Source organism: Mollisia scopiformis (genome assembly GCF_001500285.1).
Source record: "Mollisia scopiformis unplaced genomic scaffold LY89scaffold_1, whole genome shotgun sequence".
Classification (NCBI taxonomy): Eukaryota; Fungi; Ascomycota; class Leotiomycetes; order Helotiales; family Mollisiaceae; genus Mollisia; species Mollisia scopiformis.
Window position 1 is genome coordinate 1,580,451 of NW_017263581.1, and position 22,207 is coordinate 1,602,657.

Genomic DNA, 22,207 nt, shown 5'->3' on the forward strand with positions numbered 1-22,207 from the left:
CTGGTATCGGTCACTCCAACATCGAGCGTACACAATGTCACTATTATCTCATCCACTCAACCACCACCAACAACGTCGGTGCCAATACATATCGTATCTCCTGTCGATAACAGCACGACTTCTTACCCTACAATACCAACCAGTCTTCCACCTTGCATAACAAGCACAGTTTCTTGCCCAGACACCCTCTTCAAGAGACAGGCCCCGACAGATTGTGCAACATCATTCTTTTCCATCCCAGGCTGTGGTGTTAATTCAACATCTCCCATCTCAACCCCGATAATAACGCCAACGAGCAGCTTGCCATCTTGCATCTCGAGCGCAGTATCTTGTACAACGTCCCAGGTGATTGGAAGAAGACAACTGGCAACAGACTGTGCGACTTCTTTCTTTACCATACCTGGATGTGGAGTTACACTCTCGTCCAATTCTTCCAGTTTTCCAATCAGGACGATTAGCTCCTCGAATTCTTCGAGCAGTGTTCCAGTATCAACACTCTCTTCGAATTCGTCGAGTCAGATCACACCCACTCCCACCTCTAGCATCCCCATTAGCACCAACTCCTGCCTCAGCCCAGAAGTTGTATGCACCACTATCCCGCCTGCAGGAAACGTCGGAGCAGCAATAGCCTCGATAGGGGGATTCTTCACTGGGACTGTAGATCCGAGCGGTGGACCAGAGCCGATCATCAACTGTACGACTATATTTGCCTCCATAGGAGGATGCGGGATTACTATCTCATCGAATAGCTCAATTCCGATTACAGCCCCTCCAAGCAGCACCCCAAGCTCTAGTTCAAGCCTGCCTGTTGTGAGCACCAGCTCCTCACCAGCATCGCCAATCGTAGTGGTCACACCGCCGACCAATTCGCCTACTTCAATATATTTGCCGAGCACGTCGAGTCCGAGCAGCACACTCTCTCCTCTAAGCTCATCCTCACCACCACCAGTCTTACTTGTGTCTCCATCGACCAGTTCGTCGCTTCCTGCACTGTCCTCGTCGAGTACATTAATTCTCGGCTCCACGCTTTCAAGTTCTTCCAGTTTAGTTAGCTCAGGAGCCCCGATATCTCCGCCGCCAGTAATCATTATCAGTCCCACGTCTTCAATACCGGTCCTCGTATCCACATCTTCCAACCCAAGTGTTGCAGGAGTCCCAGGATCTTCGGTTATAACACCATCGCTGAGTATATCGATTCTCCCAACATTATCGACTGTCCCGATATTATCAACTGTCCCGATATTATCGACTACCCCGACATTATTAATTGTACCGACATCCTCGGTTTTATCTAGCAAATCTCTGTCGTCCACAACTCTGTCACCCGTGGTTGTGGTCGTCTCACCGACGCCTTTGCCCCTTTCCTCTACTCAAAGTACGCTACTGGTCCCAACAACCTCCTCGCTCGCCGTCGTGACATTTGCTCCATCTCTTTCCACATCGCCGGTACCCTTAATCCCAACGACGTCCATATCGACCTTGCCAGTACCCACAACTCCATTACCTGTACTTCTTCTTTCTCCAAGTAGTAACACCCCTCCTTCAGTCACTCCTCCAACGACTCCACCGGCAGCGTCACCAACTCCGAAGTTTTCACCAGGAACACTGGTTACGTCTTCCGTGTCACCATCTCTAGTTTCTCTTTCAGCAAGCATATCATCCCAAATCTCTACACTTGCGTCCGCATCCATCGATTCAGCCTCCAAAACACCACTATCAACCTCCGAGCATTCTGCAACCCTTCCAACCGCTCATCTTATTTCAACACCATCGCCTACAAGCCAACCCTCATCCACAGATTCATTAGCTAGTCTTCTACAATCTGACGAGGCTTCAACCACAGGCACCCTCCCACCAGGTAGTCGAATAACGCTCTCGCCCTCAGCTACCGGAGGTGGGGGCGGAGGAAATCCCAATACAAACAGCTCCGATGTTCCTACCAATTCAGGTCTCGACATCTTCCCTATAACTCAAGTTGTAGTAGGGAACTACGTCCCTGTGATCGCTGGTCGCATATTTGTACAATTCCTCACTCCCTTCTATCAAACAATGCTCCTTCACGAACCCGTCCGCCAGCTCACAAGCCCAGGCGGGGCACCGTTCTCAACTCTTGCTGGCTCGCCTGGAATTGCAGTTCCGATCAACTTAGCTATGCTAATTGCGAATCTTGGCAGTGGGTTCACGGCCGGTGCGACATTCTTGGATACGTCGTACTGCACAGATGTTCCTTGTCCGCCTAGATTGTCCGCCAATCCATGGGTCATCAATGTGATTATCACTACTCTGATCATCCAAGCTATTGCCCTCCTGTTCATGCTTTCGCAATGGTGGAGGAAGCCGAATTCGTTGAGTGCGGATCCAACCAGCATTGCTGGAGTTGCCGTCGTAATGGGGCATCCGAGAATTGAAGAAGAATTCTCCAATGTCCCAGCTGATCTCACAGTCGCGGAACTTCGCAGGAGATTGAAAGGGAGGAAATACAAGTTAGGGAATTTCCAGACTGATAGCGGGATCGTGAAATTTGGCATCATGCCTATGTCTACCGAGGAAATGGCTCAGCGGAGACAAAGGAAAGATGGGTTCTTCTCGAAGCTTGGGGCTTTAAAAGAGAAGATCCCTTTCATTAATGATTGGAGGAATAATAGGTTCTATTTTGATACTGTATTCGCGATGCTGTTGTTGGCGTTGTTGGGCTTGACGTGTGCAGCGCTGAGTCGTGTAGATAAAACGCAGGTCGTTTTCTTGGCTACGGCCGCTGCTTCAGGGACGGGGATGAGGATCTTTTTGGCTGTGCTTGGTACGCTCGTCTCGTCTTACTGGGGACGACTGTTCCGAGGTATGTACCTCACTTCTTATTCTTTTCTCCTTATTCAAACACTATTCAAACACTGACCCGTGCTTGCAGACATGCAAACCTTCACTCCATATATCGACCTCGGACGAGGTGATGCAGAACCAGACCCGACGATTTTGCTTCGGAAACACACATTCCCAATAACCGCTTTCTTTCCACTTCTGTGGAAAGGTCACTTCACAGCCGCATCTGTAGCTTTTACCGGCCTCGCTGCCGAGTTCCTCATCATAGCCCTAGCCGGACTACCCTATAGGCCAGGACAACAGCGCGGCGAATTCCTATTCTGGAGTGTTCTCAGTCTCGCTATCCTGACCTTAATGGTGGCACAACTATTGATTGTAAATGTTTGGAGGAGAAAGCTACCAATGCTGACCAGACCGCCCGATACTATCGCGGCGGTGATGACTTATGTGGCTGGTACCGGCATGAGCAGAGACTTTGAGAGTCTATCGATGGTGAAGACGAAAGAAAGGGATGAGGCTATCAAGCAATTGGGGAAGAATTATGCGTATGGGTGGAGAAGAGATCCGAATGGACAGATGAGATGGGTGGTGGATGAAGTGAGGGGTAAAGAGGGTGTGCCGTTTGCTCCTAGGAGAGTGGATAGCTTTTGAGCGTGTTTTTGATGATGGATAGAGTGTTATGATAACGAATGTATATGATAGGATAACAAGGTTAGATGGTATCGTCGAAAGAAGTTTATTCAAGCTTGTATGATAAGAGAAGAGACTTTCTTGTGACCTTAATCACTCGACACTTGTCGATGATTCATATGGGAATTGTACCCTGCAGCCCGTCACGTTGGTTGCTCATCTGAGGAACTTTTGCAACTTAGAGCATATGAAAGTCGCCAGGACAAGCAGCAGAAGAGGGGAGTCTTCAATTAGTGGTAGAGCGGAGAATAACATGTCCCAAAGTCATGAATCAAACTCAAGTATTCTTCCCCACTCCTCCGATACCCAAAATAAACGCACTCCTAATCACAACAAGTGCAGCCAGAATACCGTTGTTCCCCCAATCCCCAGTTGTCCACGCACCAAAATCCAAGAACGCCTTCGGATTCACAGAATATCCACCATATATAAGTCCAACATCTATCAGTAAGATAGAGAACATGAGGATACGCCATAGCTTCACATTCAATCCGTTCGGAGCGTCTTTAAATTGGTGAAGGAGGAGGACTTGCAAGGAGAAAATGCAAATCGAATACAGGCCAATGTTCATGATGAGATGTGCTGCTAGAGGGTCGACCTTGGAGAGAGAGGCCGATAAAGAACTCGGAGTGCCATTCACAACGAAGGTCTGGTGGTCGAAGAACATGAGATAGATTCCTGAAAGGCAGATCAAGGGATCGATATAGAGGAAGACGATCCGATAGAAGAGAGGGATGTGAGCCACCATTGTGAGATGAGCAGAAAGGACAGTCTGGGATCTCGAAGAGACTTGCTCTAGCTTATAATGATCAAAGGAGCGACAAAGATCTTGTAGTCTTCAAAAATTGAGAAGGAAGAGAAAGTCTGACTGTATCTCAGTTGCTGTGCCGTGGTGAGTGGCCCTCACTTTCAGCCTCGCGCCAAACCCTGGTTCGAAAAAAGTCGCCAGCCTTGTCAACACAACTACTTCCAACCTCAATGCGACAACACGATTTCAACGATATTCAATCAACTCTGGCGACATGAATCTCTCCCTCGTCGATCCCTTCGTACTCGCCCAAGATTACCCAGAGTCTACAACAGGCAGTCTCCGCAGCGGCCACGCGACTTGTGTTAGATTCAATCGCAAAGGCGACTTCCTTGCTGCTGGCCGCGTCGATGGCACAGTTGTGATCTTTGACGTCGAGACTAATGGAGTCGCGCGCAAGCTGAAAGGTCATACGCGACAGGTCCAGTCTCTGAGTTGGTCAAGAGATGGCAGATATCTGCTCACAGCCAGCCAAGATTGGAAGTGCAATATCTGGGATCTTTCGGACGGTAGTATAGTGCGGAGTGTGAGGTTTGAAGCTCCTATCTATATTGGAGAGCTACATCCTTGGAATCAGTAAGTTCTCTTGTGCTGGGGAAGACACGACTAATGCAAATAGCTTCAAATTCGTGGTCGCTCTTTTCGATGACCAACCCCTCTTTGTTGATGCGACGAATCGCGAAGCGATCAAGATGACCCTTCCATCTGCACCGAAGAGAACGAGATATGATGAGGACGAAGCTACAACCGATAAACAAGCCGCACAGGATGCGAAGCAAAATACGACTGTAGTTGTCTTCACTGCCTCGGGCGAGCATGTTATATCTGGAACGAGCAAGGGCTGGTTGAACATTATAGAGCTATCAACGAGGACTACGATATATTCCACCAAGATATGCTCGGGTGTGGTCATCTATTTACGAGTTACGAGTTCAGGGCGAGATGTGGTGCTCAATGCATCGGACAGAATTATTCGAACTATACAACTTCCCAACCTCACAGCCGCAGATCTTGACCCAGACACGATCGATATGGAAGTTGAGCACAAATTCCAGGACGTGGTCAATCGGTTGAGCTGGAACCATGTATGCTTCAGTTCTACAGGTGAGTATGTTACTGCGAGTACGTACAACAACCACGATATCTACATCTGGGAACGAAATCACGGCTCTTTGGTCAAGATTCTTGAAGGTCCGAAGGAGGAGCACGGTGTTGTTGAATGGCATCCTCATCGCCCCCTCATTGCTGCGTGTGGTCTCGAAACAGGAAGAATACACATCTGGTCCATTATACCGCAGCAAAGATGGTCTGCTCTGGCTCCCGACTTCGTTGAGGTTGAGGAGAATGTCGAATACATTGAGCACGAAGATGAATTTGATATCCATCCACAAGAGGAGATCCACAAGCGAAGATTGGATCTTGAGGACGAAGATATCGATGTCTTGACAATTGAGCCGGTCAAGGGTAGCATTATCGAAGAGGAGAATCCTTTCCGAATGCCTGTCCAGCTGGATCTTAATGATAGCGATGGCGAGGAAGAATTCATCGCTATAGGCAGAGGTGAAATGCGGAGGAAGAGTCCAACGGATGGTAGAGATTATACTTTGGAAGGAGATGCGGTGGCGAGTGGTGATGACAGGAAGTCGAAGACAAAGAAGAGGCGTTGAAGGTGTATTGCTCACATTCTGAGGGGTTTGTCGGTGCTCCTTCCTAGTGGGAAAATAGAGACAGGACTCGATGGACTCCTTCGAGCGACTTTGAGTAGGCATTTATTTTACGGACGAGACTGGCGTTGTGGATCGGATCTGGGATACCATATTGCATTGCATGGCGCGGAAGGGCCGAATGGGGCAAAATTGCATCTTGATATGCAACTCGGGGAAAATAAAGTAGTACATTTGGAATCAAATAATCTCTTGACAATCCGCAGTTGCTCAAGTGCCGCATGTAGTAAAGTGCCAAAATTACTCATCCAACGGCCTGGCCAGCATGGACGCATGAAGCTTACTCAACACTTCGCTTGCCTCCGGACAAGCATCCCATTCAGTCCTCCCAACATGGCACAGCTGAATTATCAACACATAAATGTCGACTCCTCCAGCTCTCGAGGAAATGCCTCCAGCAGCTCCTCGCCTTTCTCTCTTAACATCGCATGTCAAAGCTCCAAGGCCCAGCTTACCTAGATCACGTGCCAGCTCGCAGAGAAGAATGGCGGCAAATGTAGCGGAAGGGAAGGTGAAGGAGTACGATTACATTGTGATTGGGGGAGGCAGTGGTGGGAGTGCCACGGCTAGGAGAGCGTCTGGGTGGTATGGAAAGAAGACTTTGTTGGTGGAGAATGGGAAATGTAGGTATTTCCATTTCCTATTCCCAGACATTGTCTTATCCTTTTCCTGAAACAACAAAGAAGGAAAATGCTAACGCCCCTATCTTTAGCCGGAGGTACCTGTGTTAATGTGGGGTAAGTTCTTTCCTTTGTTTGTTAATCAGGGCACAGAATGCTGACATAGATTGGCAGTTGTATCCCCAAGAAAATGACTTGGAACTTTGCATCTGTAGCCGAATCTCTCAGAGATTCCGTACATTATGGATTTGAGACGCCAGCAAATATCCCGTTCTCTTTCCCGGCATTCAAAAAGAGACGAGATGAGAAGATTGTAAGTTTGAATCGGGCTTATGACCGGAATTGGTCGAGAGAGGGTATCGAGCTATTGCGCGGCACAGCATCGTTCGTTACTCCTAAAGAGATGGACATTGAGCTTGTAGATGGGTCTGGGAAGTTGAGGGTCAAGAGTGATCATATCTGTCTGACGACAGGAGGATATCCGATTGTCCCAAAGGAGATCGAGGGAGCGTGGTTTGGGATCACTAGTGATGGGTTCTTTGATATCGAGGAGTTGCCTTCGAAGATTGCTGTTGTGGGGGCGGGGTATATTGCTGTTGAGATTGCGGGGATGTTGAATGCGATGGGGGTTGAAGTTCATATGTTTATCCGTGGAGAGACGTTCTTGAGGAGTTTTGACCCAATGGTTCAGACGATTATGACAGAGCGGTACGAAGCTGCTGGAGTCAAGATCCATAAAGGGTACAAGGGGTTTGAGAAGGTGGAAAGAGTCAGTGATGGGAAGGGGGATGAGAAGGTGTTGAAGCTGTTCTTGAAGGATTCGGAGACCATGCTTGTTAATGAGCTCCTCTGGGCCGTGGGTAGGAAACCTGAGACTGAGAGCTTGAAATTGGAAAATTCGGGGGTGAAGCTTGGAGACAAGGGTTACATTGCCGTGGATAAATTTCAGAACACTAATGTTGACGGAATATACGCTCTGGGAGACGTAACAGGACAGATGGAACTAACACCAGGTACACTTCTTTGAATGTCCCTTCAAAGTCTGAACTTTCATGCTGACAATTACAATAGTGGCCATCGCAGCAGGAAGACATCTATCAAATCGCCTCTTCGGCCCACCACATCTGAAGAACTCCTTTCTTCCATACGAAAACGTCCCAACAGTGGTCTTCGCTCACCCAGAAATCGGCACGATCGGCCTCACCGAGCCACAAGCTATTTCTAAATACGGAAAAGAAAACATCAAGATTTACCAGTCGAAAGTCTCTGCGACGTTCTACTGGTTCTTCCCGCCAGAAGAGGATAAGAAGAATCCAACTGAATTCAAGATCATCTGTGAAGGGCCAGAAGAGAAGATCGTGGGTTTGCACTTGCTAGGTTTGGGTGTGGGTGAAATGCTGCAGGGTTTCGCAGTTGCTGTAAAGATGGGAGCTAGAAAGAGGGATTTCGATGCTTGCGTCGCTATCCATCCTACTAGTGCGGAGGAAATTGTGACGATGAAGTAGGTCAACGAGGTAAGGAGGTTGAACGACTTATTTTGAGATAATCTGGGGATACCATTTGAAGGTAAAGTGTAGTGCAATGAGAATGTTATAATCTGCAATCATGTATTGAAGTTCGAGTCTGAAGCTTGAGACATCCTCCTTTCCAAGGACAATAGACAAGCAAATCCTCGGCACGAGACAGTGGCGGCGGTAAGAAAAGGGGGATATTTGGATTGTTCGTCTCAAAAGACAGCTCTTGGGTACTTCAGATCATCCTCATCTCAGGCCCGATATTAGAGACAAAGGATGATTCTGAGTTTGAAGCTGGACAGCTGAGCTGACAAAGGAGCGCATGTTCCAACTTGTCTGGCTGTTACACGTGACTGAGAAAAACTTGCTTCCTGCTGCGAAAGAAAGGGGTGAAAAGATCTCCAGTCAAGATCGAGTCGCTGACATTGAACAGGCTGAATCACGTCGGACTCAATCACAGCGTATCAGAAAAGATTTTCTTGGATCAGTGTTGCCTTGAAACAAGTCGTGACTAGTCCACATCCGGCCGCCGTCGTTAGTGCGGCTCTGAACTTTCAAAGTCTCCTTCGTTTTGCGTCGACGCGACCATCCTTTTCAACCAACGCCATCCACTACCAACCCTCAGGAATCGCGTGTAAGATATCGCGCATTCCTTTCGAAAGGTCTTTCTGGAGAGAAAGAAGATCACCACATTCATTTCCCCGTCGCCGTCGCCTCGCTGGATCGCTCACGGTCGGACTCTTGAAGGCTTCCCACTGGCCCTTTGGCCTGGCTGCCTCCAGCGCCATCGCATCGACGACACTCTTTTCTATCGCGCGCATAGATTTCCTCTGTCTGTACCATCAACCTGCGACCTCGAGTCCTTTCTGCGACTTCCCTCGAGTTACGACTGCGCTGCTGCCGCTGTCGCGCCCCTAATCCCTTTGCCCCCAAATACCCACCGATCGAGAATCGAAAACCATCAAGATGGCGAATCTCAACTTCACGCACTCGGATGCGCCGCTGCGCACGATCCAGGAGGTACAATTTGGCTTGTTATCGCCTGAGGAGATCAAGAACATGAGCGTGGCTCATATCCTATACCCCGAGACCATGGACGAGAGTCGATTGAAGCCACGAGAAAGCGGACTCAACGATCCTCGACTTGGTTCTATCGACAGACAGTTCAAGTGCGCTACTTGCGAGCAGAACATGTCTGAGTGTCCTGGTCATTTCGGTCATATTGAGCTCGCCAAGCCAGTTTTTCACCCAGGTTTTATTAAGAAGACGAAGAAGCTGCTGGAGATGGTTTGCCACAACTGTGGTAAAGTATTGCTAGATAAAGTCAGTTCGCCCGATAGGGTGGCGGATGTGCTTGAATCTTGTGCTGACATTGGTCCCTCAGGGCAATCCGGCATTCCATGCAGCTGTTCAAATTCGAGATCCGAAGCGTAAGTTCGATACGATCTGGCGACTTTGCAAGCCGAAGATGATCTGCGACAGCGATGTCCCTAATGAAGATGAGTTCGGTGGCGATCCCAAGGAAGCTGTGAAGCGTTCTCATGGAGGTTGTGGAAATACTCAGCCCGAAGTGCGCCAACAGGCTCTGCAGCTTTGGGGTACATGGAAGATGCCAAAGGACGAAGAGAATGAAAGCTCAACCTCAGAGAAGAGACAAATTACTCCAGAGATGGCACTTAATGTCTTCCGGAGCATATCTAAGGAAGAGATTGAGGCTATTGGCCTGAACTACGATTACGCTCGTCCGGACTGGATGATCATCACAGTCCTTCCAGTTCCTCCTCCACCGGTCAGACCAAGTATTTCCATGGACGGCACAAGCACGGGCATGCGCGGAGAAGATGATTTGACCTACAAGCTTGGTGATATCATTCGTGCGAACGGCAACGTCAAGCAGGCACAACAAGAGGGCTCTCCTGCGCATATCCTACAAGACTTTGAGCAGTTGCTACAATATCATGTTGCTACATATATGGATAACGATATTGCGGGTGTCCCTCAGGCTTTGCAGAAGTCAGGTAGACCTGTCAAGTCCATCCGAGCTCGTCTAAAGGGTAAGGAAGGTCGTCTTCGTGGTAACTTGATGGGTAAGCGTGTGGACTTTTCTGCGCGTACCGTCATTACTGGAGACCCAAATTTGTCCTTGGACGAAGTTGGTGTACCGCGAAGCATTGCTCGTACCCTCACTTATCCTGAGACTGTTACGCCCTACAACATCGGCAAGCTGCATCAACTTGTGCAGAATGGCCCGAACGAGCATCCTGGTGCAAAGTACGTCATCCGCTCCGATGGAACTCGTATCGATCTGCGACATCACAAGCGTGCAGGTGCCATCTCTTTGGAATATGGGTGGAAGGTTGAGAGACACATTGTTGATGGAGATTTCATTATCTTCAATCGTCAGCCTTCGCTGCACAAGGAGTCCATGATGGGTCACAGAGTCAAGGTCATGCCTTATTCGACTTTCCGACTCAACTTGTCTGTCACTTCGCCCTACAATGCCGATTTCGATGGAGACGAAATGAACTTGCACGTCCCACAGACTGAGGAAACTCGCGCTGAAGTCATGAATCTTTGCATGGTGCCACTCAACATCGTCTCTCCTCAACGTAACGGTCCTCTGATGGGTATCGTGCAAGATACATTGGCCGGTGTTTACAAGCTTTGCCGACGTGATGTATTCATTACAAAGGAGCATCTTATGAATATCTTGCTCTGGGTTCCAGATTGGGATGGCGTGATCCCTCAACCAGCCATTCTCAAGCCTCGCCCAAGATGGACTGGAAAGCAAGTCATCAGCATGATCATCCCAAAGATTGTCAACCTTCACATGCCAAATGAAGAGCGCGAGGACGCTCCGTTGAAGGACGACGGTCTGCTGATTCACGAGGGAGAGTTGATGTTCGGTCTTCTTGCTAAGAAGAACGTTGGAGCTACTGGTGGTGGTATTATCCATATCATCTTCAACGAACAAGGATGGGAACAGGCAATGGCCTTTTTCAACGGTTGTCAACGCGTTGTCAACTACTGGCTCCTCCACAATGGTTTTAGTATCGGTATCGGTGACACGATTCCTGACAAGTCTACCATCGACAAGATCGAAGATGCAATCCAGACTCAGAAGGATGAAGTCGCGAAGCTCACCGCAATGGCCACCGCCAATGAGCTTGAGTCGCTTCCTGGTATGAACGTTCGTGAGACTTTTGAGTCTCAAGTGTCCAAGGCATTGAACACAGCTCGTGATCAAGCTGGTACCAGAACACAAAAGAGTTTGAAGGATCTCAACAACGCTGTCACCATGGCCAGTTCAGGTTCCAAGGGATCTACCATCAATATCTCTCAAATGACAGCTTTGGTCGGTCAACAGTCCGTTGAGGGAAAGCGCATCCCCTTCGGCTTTAAGTATCGCACTCTTCCCCACTTCACCAAGGATGATTATTCCCCTGAATCGCGTGGCTTCGTTGAGAATTCTTACCTCCGAGGTTTGACGCCGACTGAATTCTTCTTCCATGCAATGGCTGGTCGTGAAGGTCTTATTGATACTGCTGTCAAGACTGCCGAAACTGGTTACATCCAACGTCGTCTTGTCAAGGCTCTCGAAGATGTTATGGCGAAGTACGACGGCACGGTTAGAAATTCTCTTGGCGATATTGTTCAATTCGTCTATGGTGAAGATGGTCTTGACGGTGTTCACATTGAGAAGCAGAACGTTGATTCCATCAATCTGAATGACAAGAAGTTCGCTGAGCGTTATCGTCTTGATGTCATGGATGACAGCAATCCCATCAACTCCGAGCTCTTGGAGCATGCACAAGACCTTTCTGGCGATCTCGCTATACAAGAACTCTTGGATCAAGAATGGGAGCAGCTGAACAAGGATCGTGAGATGTTGCGATGGGTCAATCTCAGAAAGAAGGACGACGAGGCGATGCAACTTCCTATGAATGTTGTTCGAATCATCGATAGTGCGAAGAGACTTTTCAAGGTCGATGACTCGCAGCGTAGTGACTTACACCCCGCCGAAGTCATTCCTCAGGTCCAAGCACTCCTGGATCGTATGGTTATTGTCCGTGGTGAGGACGATTTGTCACGAGAAGCTCAAGAAAACGCTACGCTGTTGATCAAGGCTCAATTACGATCTCGACTTGCTTTCAAGCGTGTGGCATTGCATATGCGCCTGAACAAGTTGGCATTCGCACACGTTCTCGGCGAACTCGAGAGTCGTTTCACAAGAGCTCTTGTCAACCCTGGTGAGATGGTCGGTGTTTTGGCTGCGCAATCTATTGGAGAGCCAGCTACCCAGATGACTTTGAACACCTTCCATTTCGCAGGTGTGTCCTCTAAGAACGTTACTCTTGGTGTGCCTCGTCTCAAGGAAATTCTCAATATTGCCACCAACATCAAGACGCCTTCTATGGTCGTGTACCAGGAAGGTGGAGAAGCTGGGCAAGAAACTGCCAAATTGTTGCGAAGTGCTGTCGAGCATACCAATTTGCGTTCCGTCACTGCTGCCACAGAGATTTACCACGACCCCGAGATCACCAATACAACGATTGATGCTGATGTTGATATGGTTGAGTCTTACTTCATCATTCCTGAGGACCATCACGATGCACCTGAACTCCAGTCAAGATGGCTTCTTCGTCTTATTCTTGACCGTCAAAAGATGCTGGACAAGGGTCTAAAGGTCGAAGATGTGGCTATGAAGATCAAGGAAAGTTACCAGAAGGATCTGGCTGTTATCTTCAGTGACAACAACGCTGAAGAGCAGGTCATTCGTATTCGAATGATCAAGCAACCCGACTCGAAATATGATGACGATGACGTCGAAGAAGACATCATGCTCAAGCGTCTCGAAGCTCATCTTCTCGCCTCCTTAACTCTTCGTGGTGTTAATGGTATTGATCGCGCTTTCCTGAACAAAGAGACCAAGCTCATCACCACACCAGAAGGTGGTCTACTTGCCAAGAAGGGCGATCCCCGCTGTGAAGAGTGGTATCTTGATACTAGTGGTACAGCCCTTGCTGCTGTCTTGGCTGTACCTGGTGTAGATACCACACGTACCTACTCGAATCATTTCGTGCAAGTTCTTGAGGTTTTTGGCATTGAAGCTACTCGTTCTGCGCTTATGCGCGAGTTGACTCAGGTGTTAGCTTTCGATGGTTCTTATGTTAACCATCGCCATCTTGCACTCTTGGTTGATGTCATGACTGCTCGTGGTCATCTAATGGCTATTACTCGTCATGGTATCAATCGTGCTGATACTGGTGCTTTGATGAGATGTTCCTTCGAAGAGACAGTCGAAATCCTGCTCGAGGCTGCTGCTGTTGGTGAATTGGATGACTGTCGCGGTATTTCTGAAAATGTTATGCTTGGTCAATTGGCACCCATGGGAACTGGTGAGCTCGAGGTTCTTCTGGATCCAAAGATGCTTGAGACTGTCATGTCTGACAATGGACGAATGGGTCTTATGCCAGGTCTCACGGTCAAGGGTGCGGATGGCGGTGCTGCTACTCCTTACGATACTGGGTCTCCTCTTTCAGAGAGTGGCTACAGTGGCACACCAAATTACGAGTCGCAATTCTCGCCTATCCAAGCTGGTGGCTCACAAACCCCCAGTGGCTTCGAGACATCTTACACCCCGAATGCGTACAGCCAAGGAGGCCAGAGCCCATATTCGGCCCGAAGCCCAGCTCACTACTCCCCAACATCACCTTTCAGCACGAGCCCAGTATCTCCCGGTTTCTCGCCAACAAGCCCTGGTTACAGTCCAACCTCACCTCTCATGGGTGGTGCAAGCCCTGGCTATGCTGCTTCTCCTCGGTGGTCGCCAGTTTCACCCGCTTTTACACCAACCTCGCCGGCTTACAGTCCCACATCACCGTCCTTTGTGTCTCCAACTAGTCCTTCATACTCACCGACATCACCAAATTACTCTCCAACCTCTCCCAACCTTCATGTATCTCCAAGCTCTCCAAACTACAGCCCCACCTCTCCAAGCTATTCACCCACATCGCCAAACTACAGCCCATCTTCGCCCAATTTCTCACCGAACAAGACTTCACCAGGATCAGGCTTATCTCCCACAAGCCCAGTCTACAGTCCAAGTTCGCCAAATTGGAGCCCAACCAGTCCTGCTCAGGGTGCTGTCACGTCGCCCAAATACTCCCCAACCAGCCCTTCCTATTCACCAACAAGGTCAGTTGCAATATTTGCCTCGTCTTGATCTCTGCTAACAAATACATAGTCCCCAGTTCTCGCCTACATCTCCCCGCTCTTAGGAGCTTTGCGACCTTTACCTTTTTCAATGTACAACAATACGAAGCGTCTCACAAAAAGAAAAAAGAAGATTTGCATTCAGGCGTTTGGGGTTTTCGCGTTACCTTTTGTTTCGGGGACACGCACATAAGATTTGCTTTATCGGTCTTTCATCAGCCGTTTACTTGAATCATTCACTTGAGCTTGAGTTTCTCCTGATCAGATTGGTCCTCTTCGACGACGGCGTTTGGGAACATTTGCATTTTCAAGGAACTGGAAGGACCGCGTGGAATTTAAAGAAAGAATGGAACGGGAGGGGAGGGAAAAGAAAAGCTTTCGCTTTGAGAGCGTGGTGGTGGATGGAGCAAGCAGTGCAGTTTTGCGTGCGTGCGTGTGCTTTTAGATATGCGTTGTGACTTTTTTTCCAGAGAAAGGTGATGGACAGAGAACAGATTGACACTGTATGAGAGCGAGAGGAGAGAAGGGGAGAGTTGATGTGGTAGGGAGCGAACGACCAAGACGCTTTTACGATAAACTGGATAAGATCCATAGATGCAGCTGCAGAAATCTGAATGCATTTATGAACATGTTTTGCCTTCCAGTGTGATCATTGACCTGTGATGAGAAGTTCATGAAACAAAGCTATTGATGGATGCCAAGTGGCGCAACCTATCAGGAATCGCGGGGGAACAAAAGTGTCGACCACCCATAGGATCATATTTGTATTCTTTACATACGGTGGTTCAATTGTGCACTCAAGGATCTATACTGCTGTTTCCTTCTCAAGATTCTCTGTCTCACCTTCAGCTACAGTGCACTCCCTTGATCCAATATTAGTTTCTTGCCACTCGATTACTCACTCTACTTTGACTTGAAGAGGAGAGAACTTACGCCGCATTAGAGTACTGAATCACCGACGGACTTTGAATCTTAATACGAATTCTGCTTGTGCACTCTCTTCAAGTTGAAGCAGCATACCTCTGTATTATTGGCAAGCTAATACATGGTCAGGGGGTACATTGTAGAGACCTCACCTTTGGAGCCCTCTCTTCTTCTTCGCGTCTCCAATCCGGGAATATTTCTCCACCATATTAATCAAATCTCTTCAAAAAAATTGGGGTTGCGTCTTTAAGCACTAATTGAACTTTTGATCGTTCCTTTTAGTATCTGGCATAGTGGTTGTTGCTAGAGATTAGAATCTTCAAGTTTCAGGAGCCAATTTTTGAACTCATGTGCAGCCACAATTTAGCGTCGTTGTGACGTGCAACAAAAAGAATTAAGGCACTCACGTGAATTGATGTGTTGGATGTCCCTGTGGAAAGAATGAATGTGTTATTGCTATCAATGCTTATACCTATCTATGCCTGGGGGCATATCACGCGGAGGAAGTCCTCTTCGTTATGCCTATGTCAATGCTTTCTGCTGCTCCATCTCTTCCTGATGATACATACTGTTGAAAAGGAAAATTACCACAAAACTGTCGTCTGTCGAGCATCTGAATACCTTGGGGCGTATTCCCGTGACCACTCGTCAACGACATTCTCGATATGAATACTTCCCGAATACTTCGTTCACTGCCAAGATATACAAATACAGTACACCACGCAACCATCTCTTAGCAAAGCCCATTACGGGTGCGATTTCTTCTTGCCTGTGTCCTTGTAACCGATGGTGGCGAAGCCGGCCTCGGTGTGGTTGGCACTATCTTAATAGGAGTGTATTTTTTTCGCTGGAATGACATATTTTTTCTTCTTGGGAGTAATATCAGCTTCGACTTCAGTATAGATACCCCGACTCTTCGTGTCTGAGACTTTTTCCCTCTTCGGAGGAGAAGGATTTCGATCCCTCGAAACAATACGCCGTTTCGGAGGACTGCCTGGTGCTCTTCCCCTCGTCTTCACTTCGTCCTCACCCGAATCTGTGTCGATCCAATCATTGGTACCATAAGAGTCGATGCTGGTTTCGTCACTATCGTCGTTCATGGTTGCATCACCCAGATAATCATTTTCAGTCTTCGCCTGATGCAAAATCGCAGAACGGGCCACCGAAACTTGTGAATGATCCTCCACGTGTCGGACTGCTTGACGTACAGGACTAAACTCCTCCAATCTCATCTCATCGTCGGAATCATCATAGATATTGTCGCAGTCAGAGAGTGCCGAACTGTTCATTTCTCCTTGAGGACTTAATTGTTCCTCCTCTGAATCGGCATTCTGCTCCATTCTTACTACTTCCATTGCTTCTGTACCCGACCTGCCTGAGTTGAGCATCTTATGGTATGTGGTGTATGCTTGTTTGAACGCTTCGCGCTTTTGTTGATCTTGTTGCTGCTTAGTTGCCCTGTCACACTGTCTCTTCTCCACCAAAAGTTCAGCCCTCAGGTCGATCAGCACTCGTCTCAAAATGACGGCTGGTTCCTTGCTATACTGTGAAGCATATTTATCGTAAAATTTTAAAACCGCCGACTCTACCATTACCAGCGACAGGAGGTCCTTTTCGATACGTTTACTGCCCTGACCATTCATGAGTTCTCTCAGTCCTTTCTTGATTTTAGCATCATTTTCGAGGTTGATGGGGTAATCAAACGTTGCGCCCAACTGCTCCTGTGGACATGGCAAATCGACTTGTAGTAAGTCGGTCAATACCCTTCCCATAAGATCAACGTTTGTCTCCAATTTCCTGGGAAGCAAGTCTTGGTGGCGGAAGATGAATCTTCTCACTGCCAACTCGTTCAATGGCTCAGCAGAATCAATAATCTCAACAAGGGATTTTCCAACTGAATACGCCGTGTCTTGATCTCCTTTCCAAGTGTCCAAAGGTTCTTCTCCCATGATGCAATCCTCGCCGTCTTCGCGCATCTTTCGATTGATGTTCGATGTGATCTGGCTGTATTCGGCCTGTTCATCATGTTCAAAATGAAATCGATCTCTAGACCCTGAAGTGGTCTTGACATCCTTAGATGCGGACGGTGATTGAGGAAGCCCGCGAGTTGTCAATTTCTCCATCAAACCGGGCAAAGGCTCGAAAAACGAATCCACACGCTTTCTCATCGGTGATCCTGCATCGGGTGGTATAAGGGGGAAGAATGAAGGCGCCGGAATTCTGGCTGCCATCGTATATGCAATTCGGGGAATACTTTGTGGATTGCTGGGAGTTTTGTCTTCTTCGCCGGAGGGAATATGAAGGGACGCAAGATGTTTGCGTCTGCGTTCAAAGGGGAACTTATAAGAGTAGCGGTACTCTTGGGGAAGTACCGATACTGATGCTGTGTGGTAGCGTGCTTGTTTGGCCAGGTGATTTTGGTAAGTTGCTGGAGATCGAACTTGGTATCCCGAACAGGCATGCAAGATGTTGGTTGTGGTGCTTGAATCTGTTCTTGCTGAACGTCTGATGCGGGCTTCGATGCGGTCTCTCTTTTTGTAGCAAGACGAGAGTAGTATGAATCGAGTCGTTTACGGTAATCTTCACGAAGTTTTGCGTCCATGTGATGACTGAGTCGTGATAGCTGACTATCCAAAGACAACTCCAATCTGCGCGCACAGTCAGAAGTTGTTGCAAGCATTTAGGGATGCGCTGCTGACTTACTGGTTCTGATGATGTTGCGATGTTGAGATGTTGCGAAGATGGAGAGATCGAATTGAGGACGGCGAGAATACAAGAGTAGGTCTAAGTCTATCATATGAGGAAGGAAGATTGAGGTATTTTTTGAAGGGAACGGGCAGTCATGATTGGAAGGTGCGACTCATTGCCATGCCAAAGAACAGAATCATCGTCAAGACAAAACTTTGGTGAGAGATGAGAGGATGTACGCCAAGTCAGATAGTGGTGTATATATGGAAATTGCAGGAGTAGAAAGCACTGTGGTGCGTAGAGATCCAACTCAGCGCAGCACACAGTTCCACGACACAAAACTGGAATCAAAACGACCGGAATCATATTGCTCAATTCCAACTGTTCAGGCCTTGTTTGACCATCAAGGCTGCAAATTAAACTCCATTCCTAGTTCCAAACCAACAACTCCCATACTCCTCGCTCGCTTGCTTTGTGATATCAGAATTTCACATAACTTGCCACTGTTGAATCGTGCCAACGATTTCATTCTCCGGGGTCGAAGGGGTCGAGGTGATCAACAACACCAGGACTGTGCTCTCGAGTTGATTCTCTTCTTCTTCTCTGACCATGCTTTCTATAAGCTTGATCTTCAATATCGCGGAGTCGTCTAGGAGGACTGTGATCTCGCAACCTAGGTTGTTCGTGTCGCTTTCCGCTACGCCTCGGACCTTCCCTACTGTCGTCTGCTGTCGTCAGTCAGTATCCTAGGTATGCATTGGTGTAGTGACTGACAGCTACTTCTCGACGACCTTGACGAAGACGACTTTGAGCTAGAAGTCCCTCGACTTGATCCGTTGGATTTGGACTTCCGCTTCTCTTTCTCCTCCTTCTTCGCTTTTGGAGCGGGTCCAGGTAAGCCCCATGATAGAGGTGGTAGTATCACAGAAGTGTTCATTTGTCTGCCCCAGTCAGCATCCACACAATACGTATAAGAATGCAATTCACATCGAAAACTTCGTAATTCCCTTGGCAGCCACAACACTGTACTCGAATCTGTTCTTCCATCCACTTGTCGCATTGCTATTGCCAAATCTCGCACCCTTGTAGTCCATCCCTTTAAAGCTCAGATATGTGTTATTGCTCGTCGATATAAAAAATTGTGGTGTTCGATTCCCATTCGGTCCATCATGAGGCAATGCGATCGTGAACGAGATCTTGGACATTGTCCTTCTCTCTTTTTAAGCTTGTCACAAGCCACATCAACAATAACAGCAAGACATAGATATTGCGGAGAAGTGCAAAAAGTAAAATAACTTGAGATGACAAGAAAAGAGAGCTCCCTAAACTCAATCGACTCTAATATTAGCCCCAACGTCTCCCTCTCATCGGGATCGGTTCCTCTTACTCCCATAACTCACAACGATCCCCAAGCCAGCAGTCCTTGACTCGGCTTGTCTAGGAACGTCACCCCATTTCATCAACTCAGGGATCCGCAGACAACAAAGGATTGCGGATAAGGCGCCCAGCCCCATCCTCATCTCCCGCTCTCATGCAGAAGTGCCTAACAGGAAGCGAGGACACGAGTCGGTGTCTTGAACCCGTGATAGATGATCCTTGTGCGATCAACTAATTGCGGGACAAACCTTAAGCTCACCGCATTTTGGAACAGAGCGTTTCGTTCGGATGGATTCCTGAGAAGAGGAGAAAGGTACGAGCATGGCATGGGATTTGATGCAGATTGTCGATCGATGCTGCAGAAGTGGTGGGAGAAAGAGGAGGATATTTGTCGTCTGAAATCGGCAACGGTTTTAGACTCACCGCTTGATAGTACATGTCGAAAGATTTGAAAGTCCCGGTCTGCTCAAATAAACCTTGAGCTAAGATATCAAGAAATATGAGGTCTAACATACCTCATAGATGCGCTCAGACTCATGGACCTTACTTAGAGGAACAAAACAAGGAGAACGACTTGGATACTTTCTCACGTGACTCTGATCTTGGATCGATGCCTACCTACCTAGGTACTTCGTCTGCTATGAGCTCAATTAAGAACAAGCAAAGCCCCGTATCCGATCTCCAGAGTAATTAATAACACACTCTCGCAATACGTTAAAACTTGAAGCCCGAATCCGATTTTCAAATCTCGATCTCCTTCTCTCATCAATCCCATCCCTCCTGCCAGACAGCCATTCCCCGCACACCACGTCGCACACTCAAACCTTCTAGAACTTCCAGTCGGATTCATTTCCTTCGTTTCAAACACTACTTCCTCGTCTTCTTACCCCTTTCCGTCAATGCCGGATTAAGCGACCCTCTAAACCAGCGCGTTCCTCGTTAGCAAATGCGATTGTATCCAATACTCACGGACTTCATTTATGTGCTGCAGATTCGAGATCTTTGCGAGTTTAGAAAACTTGATTTTGAAGAGATGCAGCGTGGTCTAGAACATTGCTGTGTAAGAAGTTCTCTGACACTCGAAGCGCAATCGAATTACAAAGCATCAGAAAATGCAAAATTCCGACTCAACAGCCTCATCTGTTCCAATTTTCTCGTCAGCAAACTTCTCTCACCGCCAAGTGAACTTTAATCTCGAATCCAATCGAGTGATTTCTGTCATTCAGATTTTGTGTCTTAACGCTCACGGGCATCCAATACTGATCATCGACTACTTTATTTCCGCCCATACTACCTAGCTAGTACATCGAATGATGAGTTAGATCGTGGGGAAAAAATATTTCGCAATGCGAATGAGTACCATTACAGCAACTGTCAACACCCCTCCCTAGCCTTCGTCACAAATTCTCTATACCTTTTGAATTCCTTTCTTACTGAGGTCAGCCAGAATATAATTAGGCTCCTCCCAATACAGCGCATCCTCCTAGTCCTCATCGCTCCCATAGGCAGTAATAGCCCCTGGACCTCGAACGGGCGGTCCTAGCGACACCGATTTGATAATCTTGTGAGCAGACACACGAGTCGATCCAGACCTTCCTATGAATTTATGATAGGCTTTGGTCAGTATGTTAGGTTGCTTCTGCGCGGGCTGTTCCTCGAATGCGAGCTCGAGGATGTGATATCGGAAAGCAAAGATAATCTCTTGAGGTATACGAGCAGAGATTTCGGTGTCAGTCTGTTTGACATTGTCATATTTCGCAGTCATGTCCAGCAGCTTAGCTGCGCTGTTTGGAATGGGAGCACCAGCCGCTGCTGCAATAGCCTGTCCTGGCACGCCGACCGCAACTCCTCCACCATTCATCTTTTGTTTGGCCCAGCCAACTCTCATGTTTTTACAAGTGTAAACACCCGTGATGATGTAATAGGTGGGTTCCAAGCGCTTGTCGTTCTGATAGAGCTCTTGTAGCTCGTCTTTCCAGGGTTTGCAAGTACCCAGGCGTGTGCGGATAGCTCCATCTGCATTATCCATAGTATATATCTCGACTTCTCCTGCCTCAATCCAGACATCTTCGTTCACCGCTTTGTTTGCATATCCTTGAAGAGCCTCCGTGAGCTGCACTTTCCATGCACTGTCTGCGGACTCGCCTCGTGTAGCGATGACATCTTCCAACTTGACTCCCTCTCCACCTTTCTTTGTGTTGGGTTTCCAGAAAAAATCGATGGCGCCTTGGAGTTCTTTCAGGGCTTTCTTGTCTTCTTCTGTTTTGCTCCATCGAGGATTGTCCCAGTAAGGCGCCTAGCTGTCGAAAGGGTTTGTGCAAGACTCAGATGGTACCACGGCACCTATCATTCGAGTCTTTCGCCGCACGTTCTGCGGGATCTCCAGGATTTGGAACGATCCAAGACGAGAGGATTTATTATGCGACATACTGGGGTACTTGAGTACTTATATTTCGAGATCTCAAAGAAGAGATTGTGGGAGTCAAGCGTCTGAAGGTTTCAAAGATCGCAAGAGGTCGAAAGAAATAGAATGAATGCTGCCTCACCCGCATCCTCAGCCGCCAAGCCACAGAAGATCTCTGCCTCCACCATCTATTGTTGTATTATTGTTTCTGTCCAGCAGACTGGGCGAGACTCCAATCAGGCTCCAAGCGGCTGACACTGAAATGGTGGCGTTTTGAGGCTCGCCTGTCAGGGTAGGCTCCGCCCGCACACCAATGTGTCTGTGGCGTACTTTCATGCATTTCTCTTCCAATCCGTTCATGTGGCGTTATTTATGTTTGGCTAGGTTCAAAATTAATATGAGACTTTCCGCACTGCTGAATGATC

At 48.0% G+C, this 22,207-nt stretch overlaps 9 protein-coding genes across 9 annotated transcripts; 4 read left to right on the forward strand and 5 right to left on the reverse strand.

Moving 5' to 3' along the window:
* Positions 1-122: 122 nt before the first annotated feature.
* On the reverse strand, positions 123-1,958 carry LY89DRAFT_727292 (uncharacterized protein; the record flags this gene model as incomplete). The annotated part of the gene is made up of 4 exons (XM_018219137.1): positions 123-469; positions 527-1,249; positions 1,385-1,721; positions 1,779-1,958. The coding sequence occupies 4 exons, from the start codon at positions 1,956-1,958 to the stop codon at positions 123-125; spliced, it is 1,587 nt and encodes a 528-aa protein (XP_018078612.1).
* LY89DRAFT_776403 (uncharacterized protein) lies at positions 1,951-3,468 on the forward strand (the record flags this gene model as incomplete). The annotated part of the gene is made up of 2 exons (XM_018222041.1): positions 1,951-2,836; positions 2,906-3,468. Exons 1-2 carry the CDS (start codon positions 2,050-2,052, stop codon positions 3,466-3,468), a joined length of 1,350 nt encoding a protein of 449 aa, XP_018078613.1. The 5' UTR covers positions 1,951-2,049.
* Positions 3,469-3,699: 231 nt separating this feature from the next.
* Positions 3,700-4,599, reverse strand: LY89DRAFT_776404 (uncharacterized protein). Its single transcript, XM_018222042.1, has one exon. It carries the CDS (start codon positions 4,253-4,255, stop codon positions 3,785-3,787), a length of 471 nt encoding a protein of 156 aa, XP_018078614.1. The 5' UTR covers positions 4,256-4,599; the 3' UTR covers positions 3,700-3,784.
* On the forward strand, positions 4,440-6,004 carry LY89DRAFT_16637 (WD40 repeat-like protein). Its single transcript, XM_018205530.1, has 2 exons — positions 4,440-4,891; positions 4,935-6,004. The coding sequence occupies exons 1-2, from the start codon at positions 4,530-4,532 to the stop codon at positions 5,980-5,982; spliced, it is 1,410 nt and encodes a 469-aa protein (XP_018078615.1). The 5' UTR covers positions 4,440-4,529; the 3' UTR covers positions 5,983-6,004.
* Positions 6,005-6,523: 519 nt separating this feature from the next.
* On the forward strand, positions 6,524-8,164 carry LY89DRAFT_572908 (glutathione reductase; the record flags this gene model as incomplete). The annotated part of the gene is made up of 4 exons (XM_018208667.1): positions 6,524-6,662; positions 6,752-6,776; positions 6,834-7,672; positions 7,731-8,164. 4 exons carry the CDS (start codon positions 6,524-6,526, stop codon positions 8,162-8,164), a joined length of 1,437 nt encoding a protein of 478 aa, XP_018078616.1.
* An 841-nt stretch (positions 8,165-9,005) lies between these two features.
* On the forward strand, positions 9,006-14,575 carry LY89DRAFT_16699 (DNA-directed RNA polymerase II subunit RPB1). Its single transcript, XM_018205536.1, has 3 exons — positions 9,006-9,496; positions 9,558-14,371; positions 14,421-14,575. The coding sequence occupies exons 1-3, from the start codon at positions 9,140-9,142 to the stop codon at positions 14,452-14,454; spliced, it is 5,205 nt and encodes a 1,734-aa protein (XP_018078617.1). The 5' UTR covers positions 9,006-9,139; the 3' UTR covers positions 14,455-14,575.
* Positions 14,576-16,137: 1,562 nt separating this feature from the next.
* LY89DRAFT_776408 (uncharacterized protein) lies at positions 16,138-17,636 on the reverse strand (the record flags this gene model as incomplete). The annotated part of the gene is made up of 1 exon (XM_018222043.1): positions 16,138-17,636. Exon 1 carries the CDS (start codon positions 17,542-17,544, stop codon positions 16,138-16,140), a length of 1,407 nt encoding a protein of 468 aa, XP_018079056.1. The 5' UTR covers positions 17,545-17,636.
* An 837-nt stretch (positions 17,637-18,473) lies between these two features.
* Positions 18,474-19,430, reverse strand: LY89DRAFT_16726 (uncharacterized protein). The gene is made up of 4 exons (XM_018205540.1): positions 19,389-19,430; positions 18,989-19,323; positions 18,776-18,942; positions 18,474-18,726 (listed from the first exon to the last, which is right to left on the reverse strand). The coding sequence occupies exons 2-4, from the start codon at positions 19,204-19,206 to the stop codon at positions 18,527-18,529; spliced, it is 585 nt and encodes a 194-aa protein (XP_018078618.1). The 5' UTR covers positions 19,207-19,323; positions 19,389-19,430; the 3' UTR covers positions 18,474-18,526.
* A 1,281-nt stretch (positions 19,431-20,711) lies between these two features.
* LY89DRAFT_679441 (uncharacterized protein) lies at positions 20,712-21,901 on the reverse strand. The gene has a single exon (XM_018213872.1). The coding sequence runs from the start codon at positions 21,405-21,407 to the stop codon at positions 20,862-20,864; it is 546 nt and encodes a 181-aa protein (XP_018078619.1). The 5' UTR covers positions 21,408-21,901; the 3' UTR covers positions 20,712-20,861.
* Positions 21,902-22,207: the final 306 nt, after the last annotated feature.